General features: G+C 39.2%; 1 protein-coding gene across 4 annotated transcripts in view; it reads left to right on the top strand.

Annotated features, from left to right (window-relative positions):
- The window catches only part of UTRN (utrophin), a 363103-nt gene that overhangs the window by 25964 nt on the left and 313066 nt on the right, over positions 1 to 24073 (top strand). For 3 of the 4 annotated variants that reach the window (XM_027631965.1, XM_027631979.1, XM_027631957.1), the window contains exon 1: positions 7715 to 7827. The exons of the other annotated variant lie outside the window; for it this stretch is intronic. In XM_027631965.1, the coding sequence (XP_027487766.1) occupies positions 7734 to 7827 (94 nt within the window). In that variant the 5' untranslated portion in view covers positions 7715 to 7733. Of the gene's footprint in view, positions 1 to 7714; positions 7828 to 24073 lie in introns of those variants that run through there. 4 annotated transcript variants of the gene reach the window in all.

Below are 24073 nucleotides of genomic sequence, written 5' to 3'. Positions count from 1 at the left end.
CTGGATTTGCTTACAAGGTTTCTGAGAGTTTTAATATCATATCTGAGTGGGTGGTGGCATTTGAAGAATAAAAGAATGCAATCCTTCTGTCCAGTGGAGCTTTGGTAATTACTCCTCTGCACACGAGCTTAAATGACTGAGCCCAGTGTTTTCCATGTGACCTGGTAGAAGCCTGCAAAGTATACACAGAAAGCTTGCTGAAAATTTCTTGAAAACAAGCGAGGGTGTAAACATGCAACCTTTTGCTGACTTGCAAAACTGAATCAGCTACCACCCCTCAGCTGCTTACCACTGCCTGGTCCTCTTTCTACCACATCTCCATTAATGGTGATGGGTCTTTTCTTTCTTTAGGTAACGGTTCTGTTGTGCCATGTGCTTTGTCTCTTTTACACAGTCTTTTCCTTCCCCAGTCCCTTGATACACAGAAATGCTGTGCTAAACTGAAGAGTCCTGCCTCTGAGAGCTTTAATTCTGCTTCTGTGGCCATAAGGAAGCAGGTTGATGCCGTTTGTTGCTTTGCTCTTTATTCTTATGTTTCCCATTGCTGGTTGGTGGTGCAACGTGGTGGTTCTGTGTTGCCATAGCTGCTGCATGATGGTCCTCTGTAAACTGACCTCAACCTCAGAGTAGTTTATTAATCAGTTATTTTGCAGGTTCCAGTAGGTTCAATATTTAAATATTAACAAAGAAGGTGGTTTTACCTCATTCTTTTTCTTGCTGTGCTAATTGGTGAGGAAGGGGAAAAAGAAGACCATTAGTTTCAACAGTAGTTTTAATGATGTACAATGTGATGTAATGACTTTTTTTTTTTAATACTTTGTAGTGTTATACCTGCCAAACCATCTGAATGTTGGACTATCTACTGAAATATATTCTCTGGCCTTGTTGCAGTCTTGGTAATACTAGTAACTCAATGATTTGCAATTTGTAGCTATTAAAAGTAGACCAGTGGCTAAAGGTTGTGAATGCTGTGTAAGCTTTTAGCAGTGAGTGCAAATCTAAATATTGGGACAAATTAACAAGTAGTGTAGTAATCTGCAGTTCAATGGAGGCTTTAAAGAGGATTGAACTGGAGTATGTTTTGTATGATTTTTTTTTTTTGATTTATTTTGGTAAAGATGTCTTCTATGAAAATAAAGGCTCATACAGTGGCAGCAGTGTTGGCAATTTTAAGATGGGTTTCTGTAGTTCAGAAAATTGTAAGTTATTGTTCTGGCATCATGCAAAAGGAACAGTGCTATGCCTGCCCTCATCAAACTGGGCAGTATGTGGTCCCCAGGGACCATGAGGCTGCTCTAGGACAATGGGCTGGGTGTATGCACCTGAGCTGTGTGCTATGTTGCTGTGCTGAGTCCTGAATACCCAGTGCAGCTTTCTTGTACTGAGCTGAGTAGATGTAGTTTGGGTTGATGTGTGATTGGTTTTGGTTGGTTTTTGATTTTTTTTGTTTGTTTGTTTTTTTGACTCTGATAAGAGCACCTATTTTGGAAAGATGGATGCTTGTCTTGGGTCCTTGGTAGGAGACAGGTTTGTCCTCTGAGGAGTGGGGAGTTTAGATGGGGATGCATTTGTGTTGTCTGTGTAATTGTCCTCTCCCAATAATTGCTGTATTTATTCTTAATAGACTTGACTCCAGTCAACACAAAGAAGTCAAACTTCTTGTATGTATTTCTCAAAATTTCCTAATGGACAAGAAACTGCTTATAGGAAGGCTGTTCCTGAGCTGCCTACAATCAGCGACATAACTATAGGGAACAGACTTTGTTTTATTTTTCTTAGTTTTAGGGTGCCTTGATAGTTTCTTGCTGATTTTTTTTTTTTTTTTTTTTTTTAGCTTTCTGAAGTAGGAAAAGACAGCCTGTTTAGTTTAGGGAGCTCTCTCCAGTACTCTGGCTGTTCAGGGAGGGAGTGGGGAGACTTGGGACTCCTAATGCAGGCTTTCTGCAGATCCCTCTTTGAGGTGAGCAAAACTCCCCATCCCCAGCATGGTAACTGGAAAGTCCAGAGAACTTCAGTAAGAAGTTCTTTGTAGAAGGGAGCAGCTCTCCACATACTCTTTGTCCTTTGTGGCTTTTTGTTGTATAAAAGAATGAATAAAATACATTGTTGCAAATGGGAAGGGAAGTAGACTGTCTGGGTGGAAGAAATTGAATGCTACTTATAAAAAGATTAGTAATGTGTATACTTGTGACAGCTCAGTGTCAGTATGCAAATAAATACTGTGCTCTAAATGGTACAGCTGGAGAGTTAATTTCTTAGAGGGTGCTATCGGATCACCCATGCATTGTTATAGGGCATTAAAAGAAGAAAAGGAGACTTCTAGATGTTTGGAGGTGCAGTTGTTGGTGGCACCCTGCTAACCATGAATGCAGTCATCTCGCAGGCTGTGCCACTCTTGAAATGCACCTTTAATATATTTAACTGTGATTATCTCCCCTCCTCCTTCTCCTGTGATAGGAGATAAGGGTTTTAGCTTTCAGGATGAGGGTTGTGGTTGCAACCTTAGCTGGTAGAGGTGTCCTCAGTGAAGGCCTGAAAGCTTTGACAAGTGGAGGGACATGTGCTTGCTCCAGAGTTGCTCTCCCAGCTTCCTCACATGCTGTCCTTCCCCTCTGCCCATCTTGTGGCAAATGCCAGTGCACAACCCTGTGTGGTCTGCATGGGGAAAGCTGGGAGAGTTTGAAAAGAGTGTATTGGAATATACTTTCTAAGGAAAAATATCCCCATGTGATTTAGAAGGAAGCTTTGAAATATTTGTTCTTGGAGGTACAAACAGACATTTACAAAATGAGTGACAGGAAAGATTACAAGTAAATTATTTTATTTATACGCTTGCCAAAACCATTGCTTCCAAAGCTTTGGATTCTGTTCTGGCATGTGAAGGGCAAAAGAATTAAATGTTTTTTAAAGGCGGTGCCTTTTTCTACAGCAATTCCTGATGCTGTGGAGTGTGTTGAGGACAGTGCTCTGTCCTGGGTGTAGTTGCTCACCAGTGGGTCTTAACAGCTGCCTGGCTGCTGGGTTGAACCCAGGCTTCTCAGTCTGTCCTGCTGCAGCAGGACCAGTGGTTTTGAGAACTGTAAACCACCAGGATTGCTGGTTGGAGGAGCTGGAGCAGCTCAAGGGATGGTCCCTCTCTTGTGCTTGGGTTCAAGCACTATCACTCAGGGCTCAATGCCAGGGCTCCTGCTGAAATACACATTATACCCCAGCATACAAACACACAAGTGTTGAGCTGTGCATCTGTCATGGATTGATTGGGATTTGTTTTATAAAGTTGCCCATGAATAGGCAAGCAACCTTGTTTTGGAAAGTGTGCTCAGCATTTTAAATGAGAAGAAAAATACACAAGGCTCCTACTTCTCCTGTGAACCTGCTGTCACTCTTTCGGGCTGCTGGAAACAGGTGGCTCAGGATGTTTTGTGAAAAGCAGTTGCTGGTTGTGTTGTGGTTGGGTTTCATGGGTATGATTATAATGTAAACAATGCTTTTGGAAGACTGATGTGCTCCACAGATTTTCTCAGTATTTAAGTTCAAAATATTCCCTTATATCTATACAAGAGGAAAAGGGAAGCTCTAAGAGGAACTTTAAAAAGAGTGACTAAAATTATGGTGACTCTTGAAAGGTATTACAATTTATCTAAAGTTGCTACTAATGTTTCTTTTGCAAGATGAGTTGGTTATTTGTGGCAGCCACAGACACACTGTTTTACAAGAACCATGTGTCAAGTACAGCATGGCTGAGGTGCTGCATGCTGGAAGGGTTTGTATTGGAGCTGCCTGCGTGAGCACTGGGAGAATATCTGTTATCTGTACTGCAGTGCTCCAATAGCTGCCATACTCAACACTCTGTTCCTCTTCCACCTTAGCGAGGGCATTTACTGTGTTGCTAATTCCGTTTTCAGGAGAAAACTTTGTTGACATGAACCTGCTGTGTGAAAGGAGGTTTCAATAGAAATGCTGAAAACTCCTTGTTATCTATCTGAAGTTGCTGGTGCGGTGGGTTTCCCGGAAGTAGAGATTAAACTCGTAATCAGTTTCCATAAAAATGCAGCAGGCATTTGAAACATTACTTTATGTTCAAGTTCCTGCTGCCTTTTCACCATCCTTCTCCTTAGCATTACCTTGAAGCTTTCTTGTTTGCTTGCTCAAACAAGTATTGTGTGGTCTAGTAATTCAAAACATGTTTGTCTAGCTAGCAAAAAAAAAGTCCTGTCATGTTGTTGTGGCGAATTAAAACATCCTGAACAAAATTATGGAGTGTTAATGTCCCACAGCATGAGAAATGCTTAACAAGATGCTCATTATAGCAGTATTATGAAGCGTAGGACTAAACAGGTAGCACAGGAACCCTGCTAAAGAATGTGCTCCTCATCTAGGAAGGAGGAGGCTCTTGGCTTGTGTGTGATTGAGAAAGAAGGCAAAGGAGAGACTCCATACCTCCTTATTCTGCTCCCATAAGATGTCCTTAGGTTTGTTTTTTCCTCTGCTGTAAAAACCAGCCTTTCTCTAATGACTTATCAGGAAGAGTGGAAGTTCAGAGCATGGTTAACCAGGGCCAATTTGGAACAAAGCTGGAAGGAGGCAGGCTGTGAAAAAGAAGCCAGTTTCCTCTTATCAGATTCAAGGCATTCTTGACTCTTGGAAGGCTCCCAGAAGGCAAAGAAGAAATGGAAACCAATCTCATTCTAGATTGTCTTGCATGCAGGGAATTTTTATAATTAAAGGATGTTGCCCTCTGCTCCCATTGTCATTTGCCTCTGTGAATTTTAATTTTGCTCTGAGCCCAGTACTGACTTTGTGGGTCTTGGGGCCGTGATAGAGAAGTGATCTTGAGCATTTATGAGCTCACCTTCAAATGAATGGGTACAGTTATCTGGGCGTTTTCCCCTCTTTTTTTTTCCTTTCCACTCCTTGCCTCTGTGCTTTTCTGTTCCCTGCTGTGTGGACAGAGCTATAGCTGGGGTAGTGTTTCATGTATGAAGTATGACATTCAGATCTCCTCTTCAACAAGGACTGAATTGCCACCTAAGCTCCAGCCCTTCTGAAAACTGTTAAAGCAGACTTGTCATGTTTTGAGCGAAGCCTTGTTCTTTATGCTTTGTTATACATGGGCAAGCTTAAAAAGATGTGATTTCTACTTACTGGACATCTAGTTAGGCTTCACTTCTGTCTTCCAACAATGGTTTCAGCTGGTCTGTTTGGCTGGTCTTTTTTATCATACATGATAAGAAGACTAGGCAGGCAGCCAGCTGCTGTTGAACTATAATAGGGCCAGTGGTATGTACAAAATTTGATTACTGCTGTCAACACCAGAGAGAATAAAAGAGAGCATGTACTCCAGTCAGAGAGCTGCTAAATAAATGGTCTATTGAATTCAATAGTAGTAGGAATAAGACCATCTTCTAATGAATGAAGTGGTTTATGGGTAGAGAGTATGCTAGTATGTTGAACTCTTGTGTTTGTTTAGAAAAGCAAAAAAATCTTCTTTTGCCTTCTTCAAAGATTACTTTGCCCAGAAGTTTATATTTCTCTTTTGCTTATCAGCTTTTGTGATTAACACATGGATTTCACATGCAGTACTTCAGATTTTGACAGAGGCCATAGCTTCACTTTTTAGAATTTTTCTTAAAATAATATTCATGCCATCCTAAAGCTAACTTCTTTGCAGGTGGGTTCTGATGTGAAATGATATTTTCATTTAGGCAAGAGATGCACTATGTTTAAAAAACAAACAACAAACCCCTCTTAATAAATATTCTCAGTGTGTATTCTTACTGAAATGCTGGATTTTCAAGGTAAAACTTGCTGTTAGATAAAAGCGGTTTCTCTAATGTACTGCTGTAGCTGCTGTTGGCAAGGCAGAGCTTGAGCTGAGGTTCTCTGAAAGCTCTGGTGCATCAGTGGTTCCCTCCCACATCAGTGTGTTAAACACACATCAGTGGTGTTTAACCGTTTCTTTTTTGAGAAGTGGGAAATATTGTAACAAAGTAGCTGACTCCTGAAACTTGTGCTTATTCTTTGGTCTTGGCAAGTGTGGATGGGCCTTACCTTGGAGTGGCAGGGGCCAAGGTGAGATGAGGTATTGGGTCAACAGGAGAGCATTCTTAGGGAATTTAGACTAGTCTCAGCAAAAAGGAAAGCTTTTTTTTTTCCTTTTTTGAGCAAAAAAGGAAGCTCTGCTGCTGTTACTAAGACTTCTGGCATACATGCGTGGCTGTCTGCTAATTCGCATAGTTTGGTGAAGTTGGCAGCGTCTTTCTATTTTGTACTTGTGAAGTGCTTAGCACAGTAAGGTTTTTATTTGTATTTACTATGGCAAAATACATCCTTGTTTGTTTCTAAAATAAAAATTCTAACTTTAAAGCTGTTATTACCTTGTTGCTCTTTTATTACATGTTGCTCTTGTTTGCGTGGTTCACAGAAATGTTTGGATACAAACGTCTAATTTAGCCCCCTGAATGTATGGTTGCCTGTATTCACAGAAACAAAACTCCCTTTGTGTGAAGTCTTTCAGCCTTCAACTTTGAGGAATTCTTAAAATTGGAAAAAACTTCCAACCCACAAAACTAAGTGAGACCAATTCTTGGCCCACAAAAATGTAAAGAAAAATCTGATCTTGGTTCCCTCCTCCTCCCCTCTCCCAAATAGTGTCTTGCGTGTGACACAGTAAACTGTTCCAACTGGATATTAATGGACAGATAAGAGCAGCATTTAGAGCAGTTATTTGATAGCATAGTACAATAAGACAAGTAAATCAAACAGCATCTATTTGATTTTGAAACCAATTGTGCTGTTTAGAATTCTCTTTTGTCATAGGCTTGTAGTTATGTGTTACAGTTAATCTCTTCTTGTATTACTTTGTTGTGACTATCAGAATTTGGTACAGTTCAATATCCTAAAGTGTTCAATCTGGAGTTGTGTGTCTTTCATAACTACAGAATCTGTAGTCTGCTTAATTTGATTATAAAGTTGGCAGCAGTATTTTGAAGATAGAGAGGCTGGATTTGCTTTCTGTGCTGGTGGTAAGCACAGTTTAAAGGCCTTCTTGTAAAATAACTCTGATGCTATCATAACCTTACATTACTAACCTTATGCTTTACTTTTCTTTGCTCTGTCCTATTTGGAATTACTGCACAGTGGAAAGGGCATGCCTAATCAGGATTTGTAATTTTTGACTTGGAGGTTTATTTGTAGAACTACCTTTTTATGCTGAAATCTTGTTTTTAAAATCTCTTGTGCTGTTTTGAAAGGTTGTTAGAACAGTTGTTCTGGTTTCACATTCTGTCAAATGTGTGGAAAAGGTGTTACGGTGATACTGCAAACTTGTTGCAAAGTAAAGGCTAAAAATACTTAAGATTTTTAAAATGAGCATGGTATTTGACCAGACAGGTTAATTTGAACAGAAAAGGAAAAATTGCCACCTGCTTTCTGGTGAATTTAATATTCTGGTTCTCTGAAAGCTAGCGTGTCCTATCAAAGCAGCATATTCATATGTTTTTAAAAACAAATCTCAATTAGCTTGGATCCATTACTTGTTTACGTGCAGCCTTTTAAAAAGTTTGTTTCCTGACTGGTTTTGTCAGTCACTGTGCGGCTGAATGTGTCGAGCCCTCTGAGGAAAACCAGCGCTTCCCTCCCCTTTGAGTCCCAGCATGCAGTTCTTGAATGGGTACTAGCGTGTACTTCCTCTGCATCTTCACTTTCCTGTTATTCAGAGACTGAGCTTGATCATGAGTGTTCAAACAGCCAGGAAAGTTGTGTGGAAAAAGTACAAGGTTGCTGCACCTTGGGATACCGACAGGCAGACCCGTTACCCTCCACTGGGTGAGTGCTTACCTGTGTTCTGAAGGCTGTGGTAGATGAAGAGATCGAGCAACGTGGGTCTATTTTAATCTTCTACACGTGATGCAAGCTGCTTTGTTAAAGTTAGTTTGTGCTAACTAACAGACTGTGGAAGGCATGGCAGGAAACTGAACAGGGAAAACTGTTTTCTGTGGTGCTGCTCCATTGTAAGTACTGTGTGAGCTCTGGCTGCGTCACACCTGCAGCCACAAGATCCTGTTGGTAATGCTTGTGTCATGGCTTCCCTTTCACCTATAACATAAACATAATGTGGCATAAATTTTATTGCTGTTCTGTCTGATTGAAAGTCTTAATGCCGCCTATTTTCTTAAACTACTTGTTAAGTTACAGTGATTTCAGTATTTAATTATTTTGATTCTTTACGGTTCTGATTCTTTACAGTCTTCTGGGACTTTCGAATGTATATGCTTATAGCAGCTCCTTTATCCCTCACAGGCTTTTCTCCCCATTTTGGTGGTATTTCAAGAGAACAATATTTCCTGTGATTTGGAAAGAATATGTTTTGTGGAGGGGTCTTTGGAAGAGAAGAAGTTGGGAATATTACTCTTTCCTTTTCTTTCTGTCATATTTGCTTACCCGTTCCAGTTGAAATTTCATGTATTGTCTCTTCTGCTGTTTTGTGACTAGGGCCAAATAGCATAGACTGGCAAGGAAAAGACAATTTGAGGATTCCTACTACCTATGAATATGCTGTTTAGATTCAGTAAGTGACAGATGTGGGCTGTTTATTTTGTGAATTGGTGTCAGAACTTCACAGATGCAGACCCTGCTGATAATAGAGAATTTAGTCTCTTTGACTTTACTTTTGATGCAGGTTTTTTGGTACAAAGCTGAAGTCTAGATATGGGTTTTTAGAAAGAGAAACAAAAATCCTCCTACTATGTATCAGTGTCATGGCTAACTTTAGAATAAAATGATGGGCTTGAACTCTGATCTCATGTATGTTTGCTTCTAGAACAATGCGTTGGATTTGGATATAAGCCAGTTTAGTTGAGAGCAGAAACTTTTCCTGTGTGGCTCAGTCCAAACTCTGTTAAAACTGACAAAAATGTTAAGAAAACTCAGTAATGTGAGTGGAGTTGCTTTTGACTGACTCTGGAGAGCTCAGTAAATTATAGATTGGAGAGATCTGGTGTTCTTCAAAGTCTGCATGTATTCAATCCACTAATGTGAGACAGCTGCAGTTGATCACTCTTGGAAGGTTAGAAGCAGGATAAAATCAGTCTGCTTGTTTTTTCACCTGAGCTGTTTTTTGGGGAAAATGTTTGTTCTGGCTCTGTATGTATTGCTGTGGGTTTTTTAGGAATATTTCTTGGATTTTTTTCCTTTCTTCTTTTATTGTTATTTTTAGAAGAGCATAAACTTGGGACTGATGTTATAGCCAGTACTGGAAATACTCAAGCAGGGAAAAAATGGGTGGGGAAGTTGGGAGGGGATGTTTGTGTAATTGTTTTTTCATGTCCTTTGCTTCTCACAGAAATCCAGAATATAAATAACAGGGAGAGTTTTGAGAAGTTTAGGAAGCACCTTGTGTGCAGCTCTCTGGCTAGAAAATTTTAGGGGTGATTACTGCCCTGTAAATACTGCAGTGTCAGGAGAGGTGCAGCTTTGTTTGTCTGCTTGCTGTGAGAATTGAAGGGACTGGAGGAAGGGGGGTTGAAGCTCATCTGATAAAGGCTTTGAATGTAAATGAATTAGTTTAGGTGAAACCAAAATGGATAAGACTCTCTTCTGTCCTCTGAAGCCTAAAAGACGTGAACATGTTTAGTCAGAGATTGGTTTATGGCCTAAAGCATACTAAATAATTTAGCTCATATAATAGGATGTCCTTTATAAATGTCTAATCTCTCTTAATAACCTCTTAAACTCTCAAATTGGTGATAGGTGCTGGGAGTGTGGTGGCACTGGTAGGCTGCTGGAGCCTAACTGGAACCAAAGCTTGTTTTTTGTCTGGGAGGGGAAAAAAGAAGGGATCTTCTAATATCTTCACCTGTTCAAACAAATGGGCTTTCTTCATTACTGTTCTGTGTCATGGGAGATAATTTATATTCTTCCAGGAAAACTCTTAAAACTGTTACAAGGAAATGGTTGAGCTATTTTTTTATATATACGTACTCCACTTTTGTAGCAGTATTTGATGTGATTGTTAAATAATTTTTTAACCTCAATTACCTCATTACTCAGATGGATGTCACCCTGTCATTTGCAGGGAGGCTACTTAACCTATATTATGGAGGCAGAAAAAGATGCCAGTTCTGTGGAGCCTTCTGAAAGAGGTTGCCTTGTGGCACTATTTCCATAAAATGTCAACTCCTGAAGCCAATAAAGCATCTTAGCATTATGCCACTAGATATTGTTTTGTTATTTTATTCACACAGTTGTCAACAGAAGCAAGAGATCAATTTACATTTTATTGTGTGAACTAATTATGTGGCCACTACCCCAGTGATGAAATGAGTCTTATTTTTTTAATTGCAGTAGACAGTACTGGCAATGACATGACTGAGACATTTTGCAGGTGGATAGTTTGAGAGCATATCTTTCAAATCTCTGCATTTAGTTTCTGTTACCATTTATGTCTTCCTTCTTGCTCCAATAGTCTCCCTATGGAAATCCCAGGAGCACTAGCTTAGAAATGGAAAGCTTCCTTTCAGGTGGGCAGGAATTAATCTGTGTTCCCAGAAGATATATGCACTGATAGCAGCTTGAAGTTATTTATGAGAACACACAAGTGGTTACAACAGTCAAAATAATACTTATGGTGTTCGTATTACTATAAACTCTGGGTTAGTTAGTTGCTTAGTAGAGCCATGCTGGACCTCAAATCTGTTTGATTTTAAACAACTCTGGCTTTTAAACACCTGAAAATGGTATATGTCCTTTTTGGTGGCATGTGATGAAGGATGTGTTCTGAAATACAGCGTAGTTGTGGATAAAAACAGGTTACATAGTAATGTCATCATATTATATAGTTGCCTTTTGGGTCTTCACCTGAACTGATTTTCATGATCTGAAAGACTTAAAAACCCCTCTTCTTATGTAAATTAAACTATTAAATGCACACACATACTGAAAAACTGGAAAGTTTCCTATTGTCTTGTAGTACAGTCCTTTTTGTAAACTGTAGGGGAGTGTTTTGTTTCTGGATGCAGTGTGTGCCCCTCTGCATTGTGTTGGACAGAGTGGTGCCTGTGACTCATTTCTGCCATACGGAGAAACCATGTTCCATCGACCGGTGAATAATCTGCTGCTGGTCCACTTTTATGTTTTCGCTGAAATGGTGTGACCCTTAACTTGAGAGCTCCATATGCTTCCTGCCCCTGTCCCTGATGAATAGGGCAGGAATTGGCAGCAGTGTGGTCTGCTATGTGACCTCATTTGTGTGGCGTCTGGGTGGAGTGCGCCCTAATCTTCACTAAGCAAGAGGCTGAGAAAGCAAATTGCAATAATTCCCTGGCTGATCCTTCCAGCGAGTGAAAAAAAAAAATGGGCTTGTGCTGTGGGGCAAGGAGATGCATTTACTCTGACACTTGTTAGATACTGAGAACAATTTCTAAGTTTTCAGAAAAGCAGCAAAAACGGTTCAAGGGTTCACTGTAGAAATTAGGGAGTGTGCTGAGTTCTCTGCTGTGCAGGATGGCAGTCAACAGCTTTCCCCTTGTGTCTGCCCCAGTCAAACCTGGCACGCAACAGTGTGCACTGACAGCCCTTAGTAATATTTGACAGATAAAAGATCATTTAGTATTGCATATGGAGATGGAAGCAGGATGGTTGTATCTGTCTTGCTGCATTTGACTACAGTGTACGTTTTGTAGTGCAGTTATGAAATATCTCCTCTTTATGGAGATAAAATATTGCTCAGGCTTAACTGTTCTGGATCTATTAACTTGAAATCAGGGCCTGAGATATACCAACTTACAGTATACAGGTGAAACATTCAGTTATATACCTGGGATGTGAGTAGAGCTGGGCAGGTAGTAGAACCACGACCATGTCAAAGATCATGTATTTGTCATTGTTCTGGTAAACTGGCTAGAAGGAGTGCATAGAGTTTTCTAGCTGCGAGGCTAACTTTGTAAAGAGATGTTGTCTCTACTGATCCCCTCTTGTGTTGGTGACTGGTTCCAGCCCAGTGCTTTTCCAGGGTCGCCCCTGAGCTGTCCCCCAGCATCAAGGCTCCAGGACTGCCTGCTTTGGGTTGAAAGAGAGCATCCTGCTTGGCTTCCTGAGCTGCTGAAGTCTGGCCTTTTAGTGTTGCCTCTCAGCTATACTTTTCCCCTGCTAAAATTGTACAGCTCAATCATTTTAAGCTTCAGATTATTTTAAAAGGTTCTTAGCTGGTTTAATACCTTGTAATGCGACATTTTTAAAGCAATTCATAATTTCAATGGTCTACGCGGAATGTTTTAACTTCTACTCCTAACTCATCTATAGTAAAATCAATATTTACTTGGCTTGTGACACATGAGTCTTTTTATATATGAGGAAAACATTTCCAGTGGTGCTTTTAGGGTAGCAAAGAAATAGTCAAGTTGTTAATTTCTGAAAGTAGAATAATAGATCCCTCTAAAGCTACTTTCTCTCTTATATACAGTCTTTATACTTTTGTTTTGTTTTTTTTTTGTTGCCAAATTTGTCAGGCACATTCCTTTCTGCTATTTCTCCACTTCAGATGCAGAGAACTTTTGAAGGTCATGAATATGATCTTTTTAGTTGCTGAAATAAATATAAACTTGGAATTGAATATTTCAAAACTAATCTGTATTACTAAATAGCATCCATTTTCTTTTCTCTGATTTTTCTATAATGTTGGTCTTGCGTTATAATTTTTGACCAAGCAACTTGTTACTAACTCTTGTTTTGACCAAGCAACTTGTTACTAACTCTAGTTTTCCTTCCAGTGAGAAAGTTCTAAACTTTAGCTTGAAGATGTCAGTTTGAGAATGAAGATTAATACACTGGGATTCTTAGCATTGTGTACAAGAAAGATAGAAAATGCTGTCACCTGATATCTCACCATCATTCCCCTATCTGTTGCCATAAAACTTCATGCAAGTATTCCTTATCTAATCTACAAGCAGTAACTCCAGTAGCTTGAAAAAAGTTCCACAGTGTGGGTTACACAGACAACTTTCCTGTGGGAACACATCTCAGCATTTTGTTTAGTAGTCCTGAATGCAGGTGGAGTCTCCCACAATGTTCAAGCTCATTTCTGTTTAATAAAAATGAGAGAAAATATAACTGGTGAACTTGAGTATCAAATGATGACTTACTGATAGTGTACTCTGCTGTAGTAAGCAAGCAGTAAATTGTTATTAAATGGAAGCAAGTATTTTTTATCCTTTTGGTTTTTGACCTGTGGACAGAACTGATTATACGTAACTTGTTAGCAGAAAGTTGCAAATGCTAATACATTGACAGGATTAAACCAATCGCAGTATACCTCTTGTGTTTTTATTTGATTCTGATGCAGTTTAATGCCTGTCTCTAATAATATCAAGTGGTATATTCTTGAAAATAATGAAAGTGTCTGTTGTTCCCACTTCAGTGCACAGTAGTGCCAGTCTTCTATTGGAGGTTCTTTTTGTTTTGTGTACTTTATCTACCTGTAACTAAGGGGAAAAAAAGTGCTTATTTTAACCAAGTGATTTTATTGGTTTTGAAACTGAAAGAGAAACCAAGGTATTGCTGACAATGCAGGATGTTATCCTTCCAAGATATTTCATTTTGCAGTGGATTAATATCAGAAAACACTGCAGTTTAACTCATTGTTAGGATCAAATGATTTAGAAGTGATAGTAAGCAATACTATAACAGGCTTTGTTGTATATAGAGCATGCATCTTGTTTCTCTTTTTTTAAAATGTATTTGGTGTTGGTTTGGGGGGTTTTTTTGGGTGTTTTATTGTTTTTGTTATAGCAATAAAAATAACTTTAAGAATTTACCCTCAGGAGTCGAGCTGGAATTATTTTATGGCCACATAAACTAGTTTGCTGTCTTATCAGATGTCCTGCTCTAAGCTAAGGGGAAAGATTTTTATGTCTAAGTTTCAGTAAGTGTGCCTTATTGCAGCTAATATTTTCTTTGTTACTGTTCAGTCCCTCTGGTAAGTTGACTTTGGTAGTTGCCAAATGCCCATCCAGCTACTGTCTCACTCTCCGCTCAATTGGACAGGGGGAGAAAAAGAAGACTGAAAAGCTCATGGGTTGAAATGGGGACAAGGATATCACTTGCCAGTTCAAGCTGTGGGCAAAGCAGACTTGATTGAGGAGAAGTTCTTTTAATTTATTGACAATTAAAATAGAATAGGATAGTGTAAAACAAAGACAAAAGCTAAACCACCTTCTCCCTACCTGTTCTTGTCTTCCCACATTCAATTGCACTCCTTAATTCCCAAATCCTTGCCTCCCTCCCCCAATGGGAATGAAAAAACCTGCTGATTTAAATTACATCTTCAATTAGAACTGGGCTTTTATTTGTGAGAAAAGCTGTCTTTCCTTGGCGGACACATGCAGTCAACTCTCAGCAAGAGCATGAGTTTACTGTGGTCCAGAAAGTTTCAGATGGTGAAAATGGACTCTTGATTGAAACAAACTTAAATATATCTGAAAGTAATTCCAAGTATGGTTTAGCAAATATGCTAATACTTGTAGGAACAGGGTTTGGCTGATAATGTTTCCTTGTACCTTTCTTTATAGTGTGTGACTCTAAAACCAACACAAACGGAACCCATGTTTGAGAAAAGCAGACTTGCATTAAATATTTGCAGCGTCTTGAAAATGGTCCTGATCAGCTGCTAAGCAGCGTTCTGCTGCTCTGTGTGTAAATGCTACTCTTACTTTTAATGGCATCAACTGAGGAGCCTACAGGAGCCCTAAGACTGGTTTACAGCCAGCAAATGTGGGAGTAGTGAATGTTTTCTAGTGCCTTTTGCGAAGTCCTAGCATGGTGTTCCTTATTTGCTGCCCTGTTTCCAGTCCCCTCTTTGGCGTGCACAAAGCTGCATGTGCCTCGTAGCTGTCACTCCTCCAGAGTGATAGAGGGTGAGTCAGATCTGTGACAAAATGTGTATGTTCTAATAGCCTTGTCCTAGTGAATATCCTTGAACACTATACACAGCAGATCCATCTCAGGTAAATAATTAGCTGTTGTTTTGACAGTGTAAATGTACTCTTTATCTGTAAAATGGGAAGCTATTTGACTAGCCTAAAAAATTTACTCTTGCCGTTAAAAATAACACCCCACAGAAAACAACCCTTCCGAATCCAAACGGAACCGAACATATCTGTGTACCCAAATTATCAGTGTCTGAAGTAATTAAGAAAAATAAGTGTTCTTCATCAGTTCAGTAGTTTAGCATGTGGTCCTCCCAGAGCCATTGCTCCCTGTTCAGTTAAAAATTGGATGTGACACTATGAATAAATCTGTAGCCATCTTATTTTTTATAGTGCTGTATGTGGGAGCAGAGCAAAGTTGATGATAGACTTGGTAGAAATTCCTGTAAAGTGGCTCAGACAGCCTGCAAAGCAAGAGGTTTTGGGGAAATGCTTTACTGGCTTAGCAGTAGCTCTTAAAGACTTTTGAGACAAATAGATAATTTCTGATTGGCTCATGTTATTATTGACTGCTTTGCAGTGGAAGAGTGCTCTCTCACATCTACTAAATCATAGAAGCTTTTTTTCTTGTCTTTGCATATTCATTCTTCTGTTGTGTTCTCATGGCAGTATAAGTGAATTATTGAGCCTTCACCTTTGTAAGAAACAAATCAAATGTGCAGTTAAGAGAGTTAAAACAAAGTTACAAAACAGTAACTTACGTTGTCAGAGAAACTTTTTTTTTTTTTTTTGAAATCTCCCTGGTATAGATGAGTGATGTGGTGTGTGTTTTTTAACTTTGCACAATTATGATTTTGCTACTACTGTGGTGTTTTTTTGTGACCTTCAACTTTCCTCCTTATGTTATGCTTAAGTACCTCTTTGAAGTTATTTGATAAATACCTTCCATTTCTCAGGCTCTTGATTTGAGGGGCTGCAGTGGATGGGTTGTCTGGGCATGGGGATGTTGATGCACTCACAGAAAGCAGATTAACTCAGCTGCTTAGAGCATGGTGTTAATAAGGCCATCCTTCCTGATCTGACTATAATGTGAGACTTCTGTATTGATCTCTTAATTCTTCAGGTTTTGTGTCTTAACTGATAACTTGCTTTCTATCTGCATCTTTCCCCTCCTGACATACCTTTCTGCTGTCCTGTGTTTTGGAGATTGAAACAATCCAGATGAAGAACTTGTGTCATAGGGTTGGAGATGGTACAATAAATACAAACGTCCATGTGTCATCCTTGCTCACTCTTAATCTTATGTATTTCTTCCTCTCCCAAGAATCACATACTGCTTTCTTACATGGTTTCTTCCACTGTGCTAAAGGCAGAGAATAAAAGGTAGAAATGCAGGCTTTTCCTGAAAATTTCTGTGGCTTTTTCTGTAGTGTTGCATGTCTAGGAGGTGTAGTTATTGCAGCTGAGCAGCTGGAGTTCTGTCATCTCCTAATGCTCCCTTACTGAGCTCAAATTTCATTCTGCATTTGAAGGGTGCTAAGGCTGGTAGTCAGCCTTAATTGCTTTTTCTTTTTGCAACCTTATAAAGACTTGAGGAATAACAGTGTTGTAACATGAAGTGAAAGAGTGGAACAATGTGACAAGACAGTTCCCGAGCTTTAATTTTAGTTTTTAGCAAGTTGATGTTTTTCTTTTTATTGTATACTTATCTCTACAGGGCTGGAGACAAGTCTAAGTCTCTTCCATGTATAAGGTTGTAATGAAATGCACCGAAATTGAAACTAGCATAATAGGTTGCTATGTCATCTCTCAATCATGCTAATTCTTTTGAAAACAAAAATCTTCGCATATATTCCTTTTATTTTCTAACCTTCTTAGATGTCCCTTTGACACTCTGATTCTTCCTTTGCGTTCTCTCCTTTTACTCAGTTTTCACTTGTCACTTACAAAATTTGAGGGTTCTGTTTCTGCATAAACAGAAGTTTGCAGATATCATCTTGTGAAGCCAGTCATGCCAGTTTGTAATTGGACTGAAAAGATTCTGGAGGATAAAGAAGATCGATACTGCCTTTTAAGCACTTCCGGAGCCCTTCTTAGCCAGACTCTGTAATTTGAGGGGGATCATAGCAATAGTTAGTAGAATAACTGTATAAAAAAAGGGAATACTGTGTATCTTCTGACCACTTGAGTTACTCTTCAAAAGTGAATTTTCATTTCGAAATCTATTGGACAGTGATAATGTCTCTTGTGCTGTTTGAGCAAATAATGGGTAGGTAGATGACTGATGTTTAGGATGTACTTGGTCCTGCTATACCAGCTTGCAGATGTGTGTGCAGTAGCAGGAATTCTTTTCTTGCCCCTTCAGGGTAGGCTCCATAAATACTTGGGTTTTGTGAATGATTCTGCTTCTGCCACAGATTGCTCTTGTGTGTCAGCATTGACAATCTGAACTACGAGCACTGTACTGCAGCTTGCTCTGTCTGATGCTTCAGACAGCAGTGTGCATGAGTTTGTATGCCCTTCTCTACATCCTTAATACTGTTTCCCATTTCCTTGCTTCTTTGTAATTTAAAAAGTTTTATTTCCTTTTTTCTACTGCAGCTTTACTTGTATGTTCCTGGTCAACAAAAATCTAACATTTAAAGAGTAACCTTAATACAGCAATACTGTAGAAAATCAGAAGTGGTAGCTGACATCAAGTGAAATTAGAGATCTTCAGATATGAAGATCTAATCTGTATTATGGGAATTAAGCTTCTTCTATCATTGTGTCAGAGATGAAAACATTTGTGGTGTTTCTTTTGAAAAAAACTAAGTGGTTTTATAGTTTAGTTATTGAGACTGTTTTCTAAAGGAACAAACAACTGTAGAAAGATCTTGGAATAATTGTTAAATATTAAACTGTTTAAGATTTTCAACTGTATTTACATTACAATGGTTTAAGATGTTATGTTAAAGTGGAACAACTTCAAAGTTTTAACAAATTTCATCAGTTGCATAGCTCTTAGTTTTACCTTGTGTGATGTGGGTAAGACTGTCAGAAACGCTGAAGTTACTTGTGACAGTTAACACAGTGTTAAAAGTAAACCTCTTTTTGCTTTTTAGTTTGTAGAAAAGAATTTGAAATTGAATTAAAAATACTTTCTACATGCATTCCTTACTTCTCACACATAGTTTATAGTACACAAAGCTAAAAATTCAAAGGCATGTCATATGAGGACAACAGTGTTTTTAGGAGATTTTGATTTCTGTTTTGTAGTTTATTTTACCCTGTTCATACCACTTGTTCTTTCTGTGATGATAATGTTTCTGAAATAAGAATCTTTCATTAAGGTACTATATTTGCTTGCATCATTTTATTGAGACTTTGAAATTCTTGTAAATGTGTATGAAGTTAATTTGTTATGGTCACTTTCTCACTCAGAAATACAAATACATGTTAAATAGAAAGCAGACTTCTCTTAATCCCGTTGGGGGACCATGTGAGTATTGCTTTTCTTTCACAGAGCTAGTGTTTTTGCATGCTTCTAGGAGTACATCCCGACCCTATCCCCATCTCCTTTTTCTTCCTTATTTGACCCTTTATCTCTGAGCAATTACACATCCATCTAGACCCTTCACAACCTGCTCAAAGCAATTAGGCTTTGCTTCACCAGAGCTGTCTGGTACTTGAGAGTGTTTACATGGATAGGTCTGACAAAACTAATGTGTGGCTGGCTCTTGGGAGAACTGAGGATGTGCAGAGAAGGTGCTAAGAACTAACCTCACACTGGGATGTTGTACAGAACTCTGGCCTTTAAGCACGGCTCGTGTCCAAACTTTGCTTATAGCATGTATTTTGGGAGATTTGGGAAATACTTGTTCAGTACAATTGTTGTAAGAAATATTATTTGGTACCACTTGCAAATAGCTTTTCTTTCTGGGGTGGGGTGGGAGTGGAAATATGAAAACCTTAGAAGAAATTCCCTCTTGCCTTATGTGACCCAGCAATGATGATCTTGTCCTGGCTTTTTCTGGGGTGGGGGTTAAAAAAAGGGCTGATCTTACTTTTAGTCCTCTAAGAAAGGTGTAAGTGCTTTTATTGATTAGAGTATCTCAGACCAAATGCTCTGAGTTTCAAGATAAACTTTTGCATTGAGGAAACGATCACTTTGTATTACATCAAATGCTTTTGTCTGATACAGAGGCTGTACTTGGTATAGCCTCCATTTCTTACTGGCAGAGAGACTTGATCTGCCATGCAGTTGTCATCATTTCCTCAATATAAGTAAATGAAGCCAGCAAAAGCTCTTCATTAATACAGGTTTGGCTATGCCAGAGTGATGTCCATGTGTGTTTGGCTATTGCTATTAGTGATGTCCATGTGTGTTTTTCATGTTTCAAGGTGGAGTTGTGCCAGCAAGACTCAATAGCGTATGTCTGTGTTTAACTGCTGATTTATGTTCACTGGTGGTGGAAACTTTTTTCAGACTATACCTCTGTTTCTTCCTGTGCTACTAGCTTTCATTTTAAAGTCATTCAAAGATACAAAGGCCTTCTGTATGGGGGGGATTCCTAAGCATTTGAGTTTAAAACGTTGCTGTCTAGTTAAGACTGCTTTTAAAAGGTCTTGAACACTGATACTGAATCTTAATCTTCTGTTGGCTGTTTCAACATTGAAATTGGTTGGATGAACTGATTTATGTTACTTATCTCTTCAGCCTGGGTGCTTGGATTCACAGTTCTTGTTCAGTTTAGCAGGGGAGTGGGTTACCATAAAAAGGGCTGTGCTGGGTTTAGCCAAGCATGACACCTATGGTGGTGTCCACAGCTAGGTACCACGTGCTTATACTTGTTCCATAAGCAGATCTTCAGTGGTGCTTCCTCTAATATGCCTTATTTTCCAGTGGTTTGCAGTTCAGGGATTTCTACAGCTGTAAATTATATCTACCTTTCTGTGGACTCTTACTTCCATAAGCTTGTCTCTGCTTTTTTAACCAATTTAGGGTAGTGCCCTCTTTTTTCTCGTTTCACCAGTGGTTATCATCATTAATTTTGGTACTCAGGCTAACAATGTTCAGGCTGCAAACGCCATCCTCCCTGAGGCATAGACACCATTTGTCTGCTGCAGGGACACTGACCTTTGGTAGAACGTGAAACAAAGTCAGGGACTTGAAGCTCTTGAGCTGCTTCATCTGGGTAATTGTGTACTGGACAAGAGCTGTGAATCCTGAGTGGGCTTGTTGCCTGACTCCTTAGTACTGGGAAGGCATGCAAAAGAATCCTTTCTGAAAATGCACTCAGGACAGGATTACACCTGTGAGTATGACTGATCTACTGAAGTTGTTGCCTGAGGCAGCAGTAATAGTGACATGTGATTATTTGCTTTCATTAGGTGACTTTTTGTTTTGTTTGTTTAGCCAGTTTCCAGAAAGTTAAAGGTGATGTGTCTGTTCCAAATAGTACACAAAACCACTTAATGTGTTAGAGTGACAGTAATCAAACCCTGCGTTTGCACAGGTTCCATCACAGTCCTCCTAAAAGCTTGTTATTAAATAATAGAAGCATGGGAATTGAGATGTGTACATGAAGTCCTTTGCCTAAGCAATTGGCAGCTGGAAAGCCCATGGCTCAAGGTCTGCCGAAGGTTTTGTAGGCTTTGAACTTGGTTTGCTTTCCTTTTTGACTGCTCTGTTGCTGTATTTTCATAGAATTGTAGGATGATTTGGGTTGGAAGGGACCTCAAAAATTATCTAGATCCAAACCCCTTGCTGTGGACAGGGACACCTTCCACTAAACCAGATTGCTCAAAGCCCTGTCAAGCCTGGCCTGGAACACTTCTAGGGATGGGGCATCCACAGCTTTTCTGGGCAATCTGTTCCTGTGCTTCACCACCCTCATAGTGAAGAATGGCTTCTGTATATGTAATCTAAATATACTATCTTTCAGTTTAAAACTTTTACTCCTTATACTCTCAGTGCACTTTTTGATAAAGTCCCTCCCCATTTTGCTTGTTAACCTCCTTTAGATACTGGAAGGCTGCTGTAAGGTATCTTTGAAGCCTTCTCTAGACTAAACAACCTCAACTCTCTCAGCCTGTCTTCATGGGAGAGATAGATGTTCCAGTCCCCAAATCATCTTTATGACCCTCCTCTGGACCTGCTCCAACAGGTCCACCTACTTCTTATGTTGGGTACCCCGGAACTGGATGCAGGACTGCAGGTGGAGTCTCACAAGAGCAGAGTATCTTCTCCGGTTTTTGTCACACTTTTGCGAGTGAATCTTTGTGTATTGAAGTGTTCAGAAGTATTCAGTGGGCTCACACTGTTGGTGATCAGTGGTTTGCCTGGTTGCATAAATACCTGGTTTAATGCATTCCAGATATGTATCCTCTAACTACCAAACAGAATTTATGTACTTTCAGAGTAGTTAATCGTAAGGGCTTCAACTTTGGAGACTAATTAATGACTAAGCCAGGGAATAAGAGTTTAATTAGAATATAGGATTAGCAGTGCCTCAACCTACTGCTGTTCTGATCAAATGACAAAAGAAAATGTTTTCCAGCAGCCATAAGAAGGGACCAGTCATAGTACTTTACTCCAATTTATCTTTTATTTTTTCTCCATTAAGGTGTCTCACTGAACACACAAGAATAAGACACCTTTATGGCTCTGTTTCTTGCCTCAAGAGAAAGAATACTCATTTCATCATGGACAAAGTGCTCAAAGCTTTGCTTAGCATCATATTTTTCTGAACGAAACTTCCCCCTTCCCCAGTGGTGTGATATTCGTTGGCCAGCAAAGGAATGTGACTGGGAAAGGAAATAATTTATCTGAAGAATTGGACTTGCCTTTTACTTAATTTTCCTCACTAGAGCTGGGTGACAGTACCAGACACTTAACACACGTTGGGTTGGTCATGTGAAGATAAGAGCAGGCAAAGTTACGATGATCATTTCTGTAGTGAGCTTGGTGGATTATTTTATGGATAGAAATGAGACTATTTGGTGTAGTTTGTGCTAATAAATATTTTGGATTTGAATTCTTTGGTTACTCTGTTCATGCTTTTTGCTTGCTTCTCCTTCATCTTTAGAGCACCATTACACCACGTGAATTTTAAGGACTTCCTTTAAACCTCTTAAGTTTCAGGTTTCATCTTGGTAATTACAAAGGTTAATAGGCTGAGGTGAATAATTTACAGGCATCAGTGACTGATCCTTGACAAAATAATGGAATAGCTAATGAAGCTCAGACTTAGGCTGTCTGGAAACAAAATAAGCAGTTTATGCTTTTTTAAACTTTATTTGCCTATTTGATTTCTGTAGAGACTGAGCTTAAGTTTCTTGCCAAGATGGGTATGCAACAGTTCCCTCTGCTTCTGTCTTCCAACTGTTGTGTGCCCAGGAATTTGTAAAGGTAACACGACTTGGTATGAATCTTGATTATGAAGAATTGAAATATACTAGTCAGTTGTTATAAGCTGGCCACAGAAGAGTGTAGAAGATTTCTAGTATGTAGTCTGTTAAGTGACTTTCCACTAAACCATATTCCTAAGTGCCACATCCACATGCCATTTGAACACCTACAGGGATGGTGATTTCACCACCTTTCTGGGCAGCCCGTTCTGATGCTTGACTACCCTTTCAGTGAAGAAATTTTTCCTAGCATCCTCTCTAAACCTCCCCTGGTACAGCTTAAGTGACAGTGTTATGGCTTTGTAAAGACATTTCTTTCTTGTTCTCCTTTTTTAATTTCTGAGTTAATTAGCATTGGAAAGTTCATTTTTTACTACCTTCCCTAGATGAAATACCAATTGTATTTTTTTTTGTCTTAAGACTAGATTTCTAAATACTATCAGAGGGTTTGAGACAATCAAACCTAGGAAACTAACACTGTAATTTTGCACAACTTAACTGCTCAAGTTGCTATGTTATTATTGTCTTACACACTGGACTGCTAAGAAAGACTTTAATTCCATGGGGTTATAAATTCCATTTGTTTTTAAATGACTCTAGTCCACCTATTTATTTAAATGACTCTATTCCACCTATATGGTCTGTATCAGGAGATACTTGGTTAACTTCCTTTCAGAAACATTTAATTAGCATTTGTGTAATTTAAAAAATATATTAATAGCATGCAGTTTTTTGAAATCTGTTTAATGATTAATCCCTGTTCACAAGGAAAGTAGGATACTCTGATAATGCTTGTCTTCCAGTCTTTTTTTCCCCTCCTGTGTTACTGGTCCAATTTATATTAACTAGTGGAAATTCAATCCAGTATTCATAAAGCTACTTTTGTGTCATAAAGCTAATTAAGTAGCTAGAGGTTCTGTGAAAATCAGGAGGCCCTGAATGCAATGCCTTCGTTAAAGAAGAATTTAAAAAAAAATGTGTAGATGTCTTTCCTACTGGATGGATGGCGAGTCAGCATGTGCATGTGAAGGACATTCTGGTGCATACCAGATTGTATCCTGTACCTGTGTGCTGGGATGGGGTGGGAGCTTGGAGTGAGAGGCCAGAGAAGTGGTGGGGAGGCACTAGTGGGGCAAACACTAATATATAGAAAGCCAAGCATTCTTAATCTTCTCATTAGGAAATTGGAGCATGTAGTAATATGTAGAAGCCAGGTATAACTAATCTGTGTCTCAGGAATTGGCTTCTATTTGTGATAAGCTCTTTCTATAAAGAGTTTTAGAGCAGGAATTATGACAGACTGTAGGAACCTGAGTAAAAGAGAGGCAGCTCTGAGGGGATGGATCAGGAAAGGTTTTAATATTTGGAGTGAAAAGACAGGTCATGAGGAGGGTTTGGAGTTGCAACCTTTGGGCTTTTAGAAAAGGAGAATTGGAAAACCTCTGGCTGAATGGAGTTGGGATAGAAGAGACTCTGGAATATGAGAGAGCAGAAAAAGTCCGTGTTGTGGATAACTGCAGAATGCTACTATCTTTACTCTCCTGTCACAGAGAACAAAATAACATTGTCTTTTGTACTGTGAACATTGTTTCCTGAAGATGTTCAAACAAGGTTGCTGGTGATATCTGCCTGATTTGAAACTCTGCCATAATTAGCAGAGAGAGCTACTCACATATATACAGTTTATGGCTTGGCTTCCTTCTCTGTCCAAGCACTATTGCTTACTTGGGCCTGAGCAGGGTCTTTGACATCTGTTGTCT

This window comes from Corapipo altera, unplaced genomic scaffold (assembly GCF_003945725.1).
Source record: "Corapipo altera isolate COAL_440 unplaced genomic scaffold, ASM394572v1 2b, whole genome shotgun sequence".
In the NCBI taxonomy this organism is placed as follows: domain Eukaryota; kingdom Metazoa; phylum Chordata; class Aves; order Passeriformes; family Pipridae; genus Corapipo; species Corapipo altera.
The sequence above is the reverse complement of the archived record's forward strand: the minus strand, read 5'-3'. Positions and strand labels throughout refer to the sequence as shown.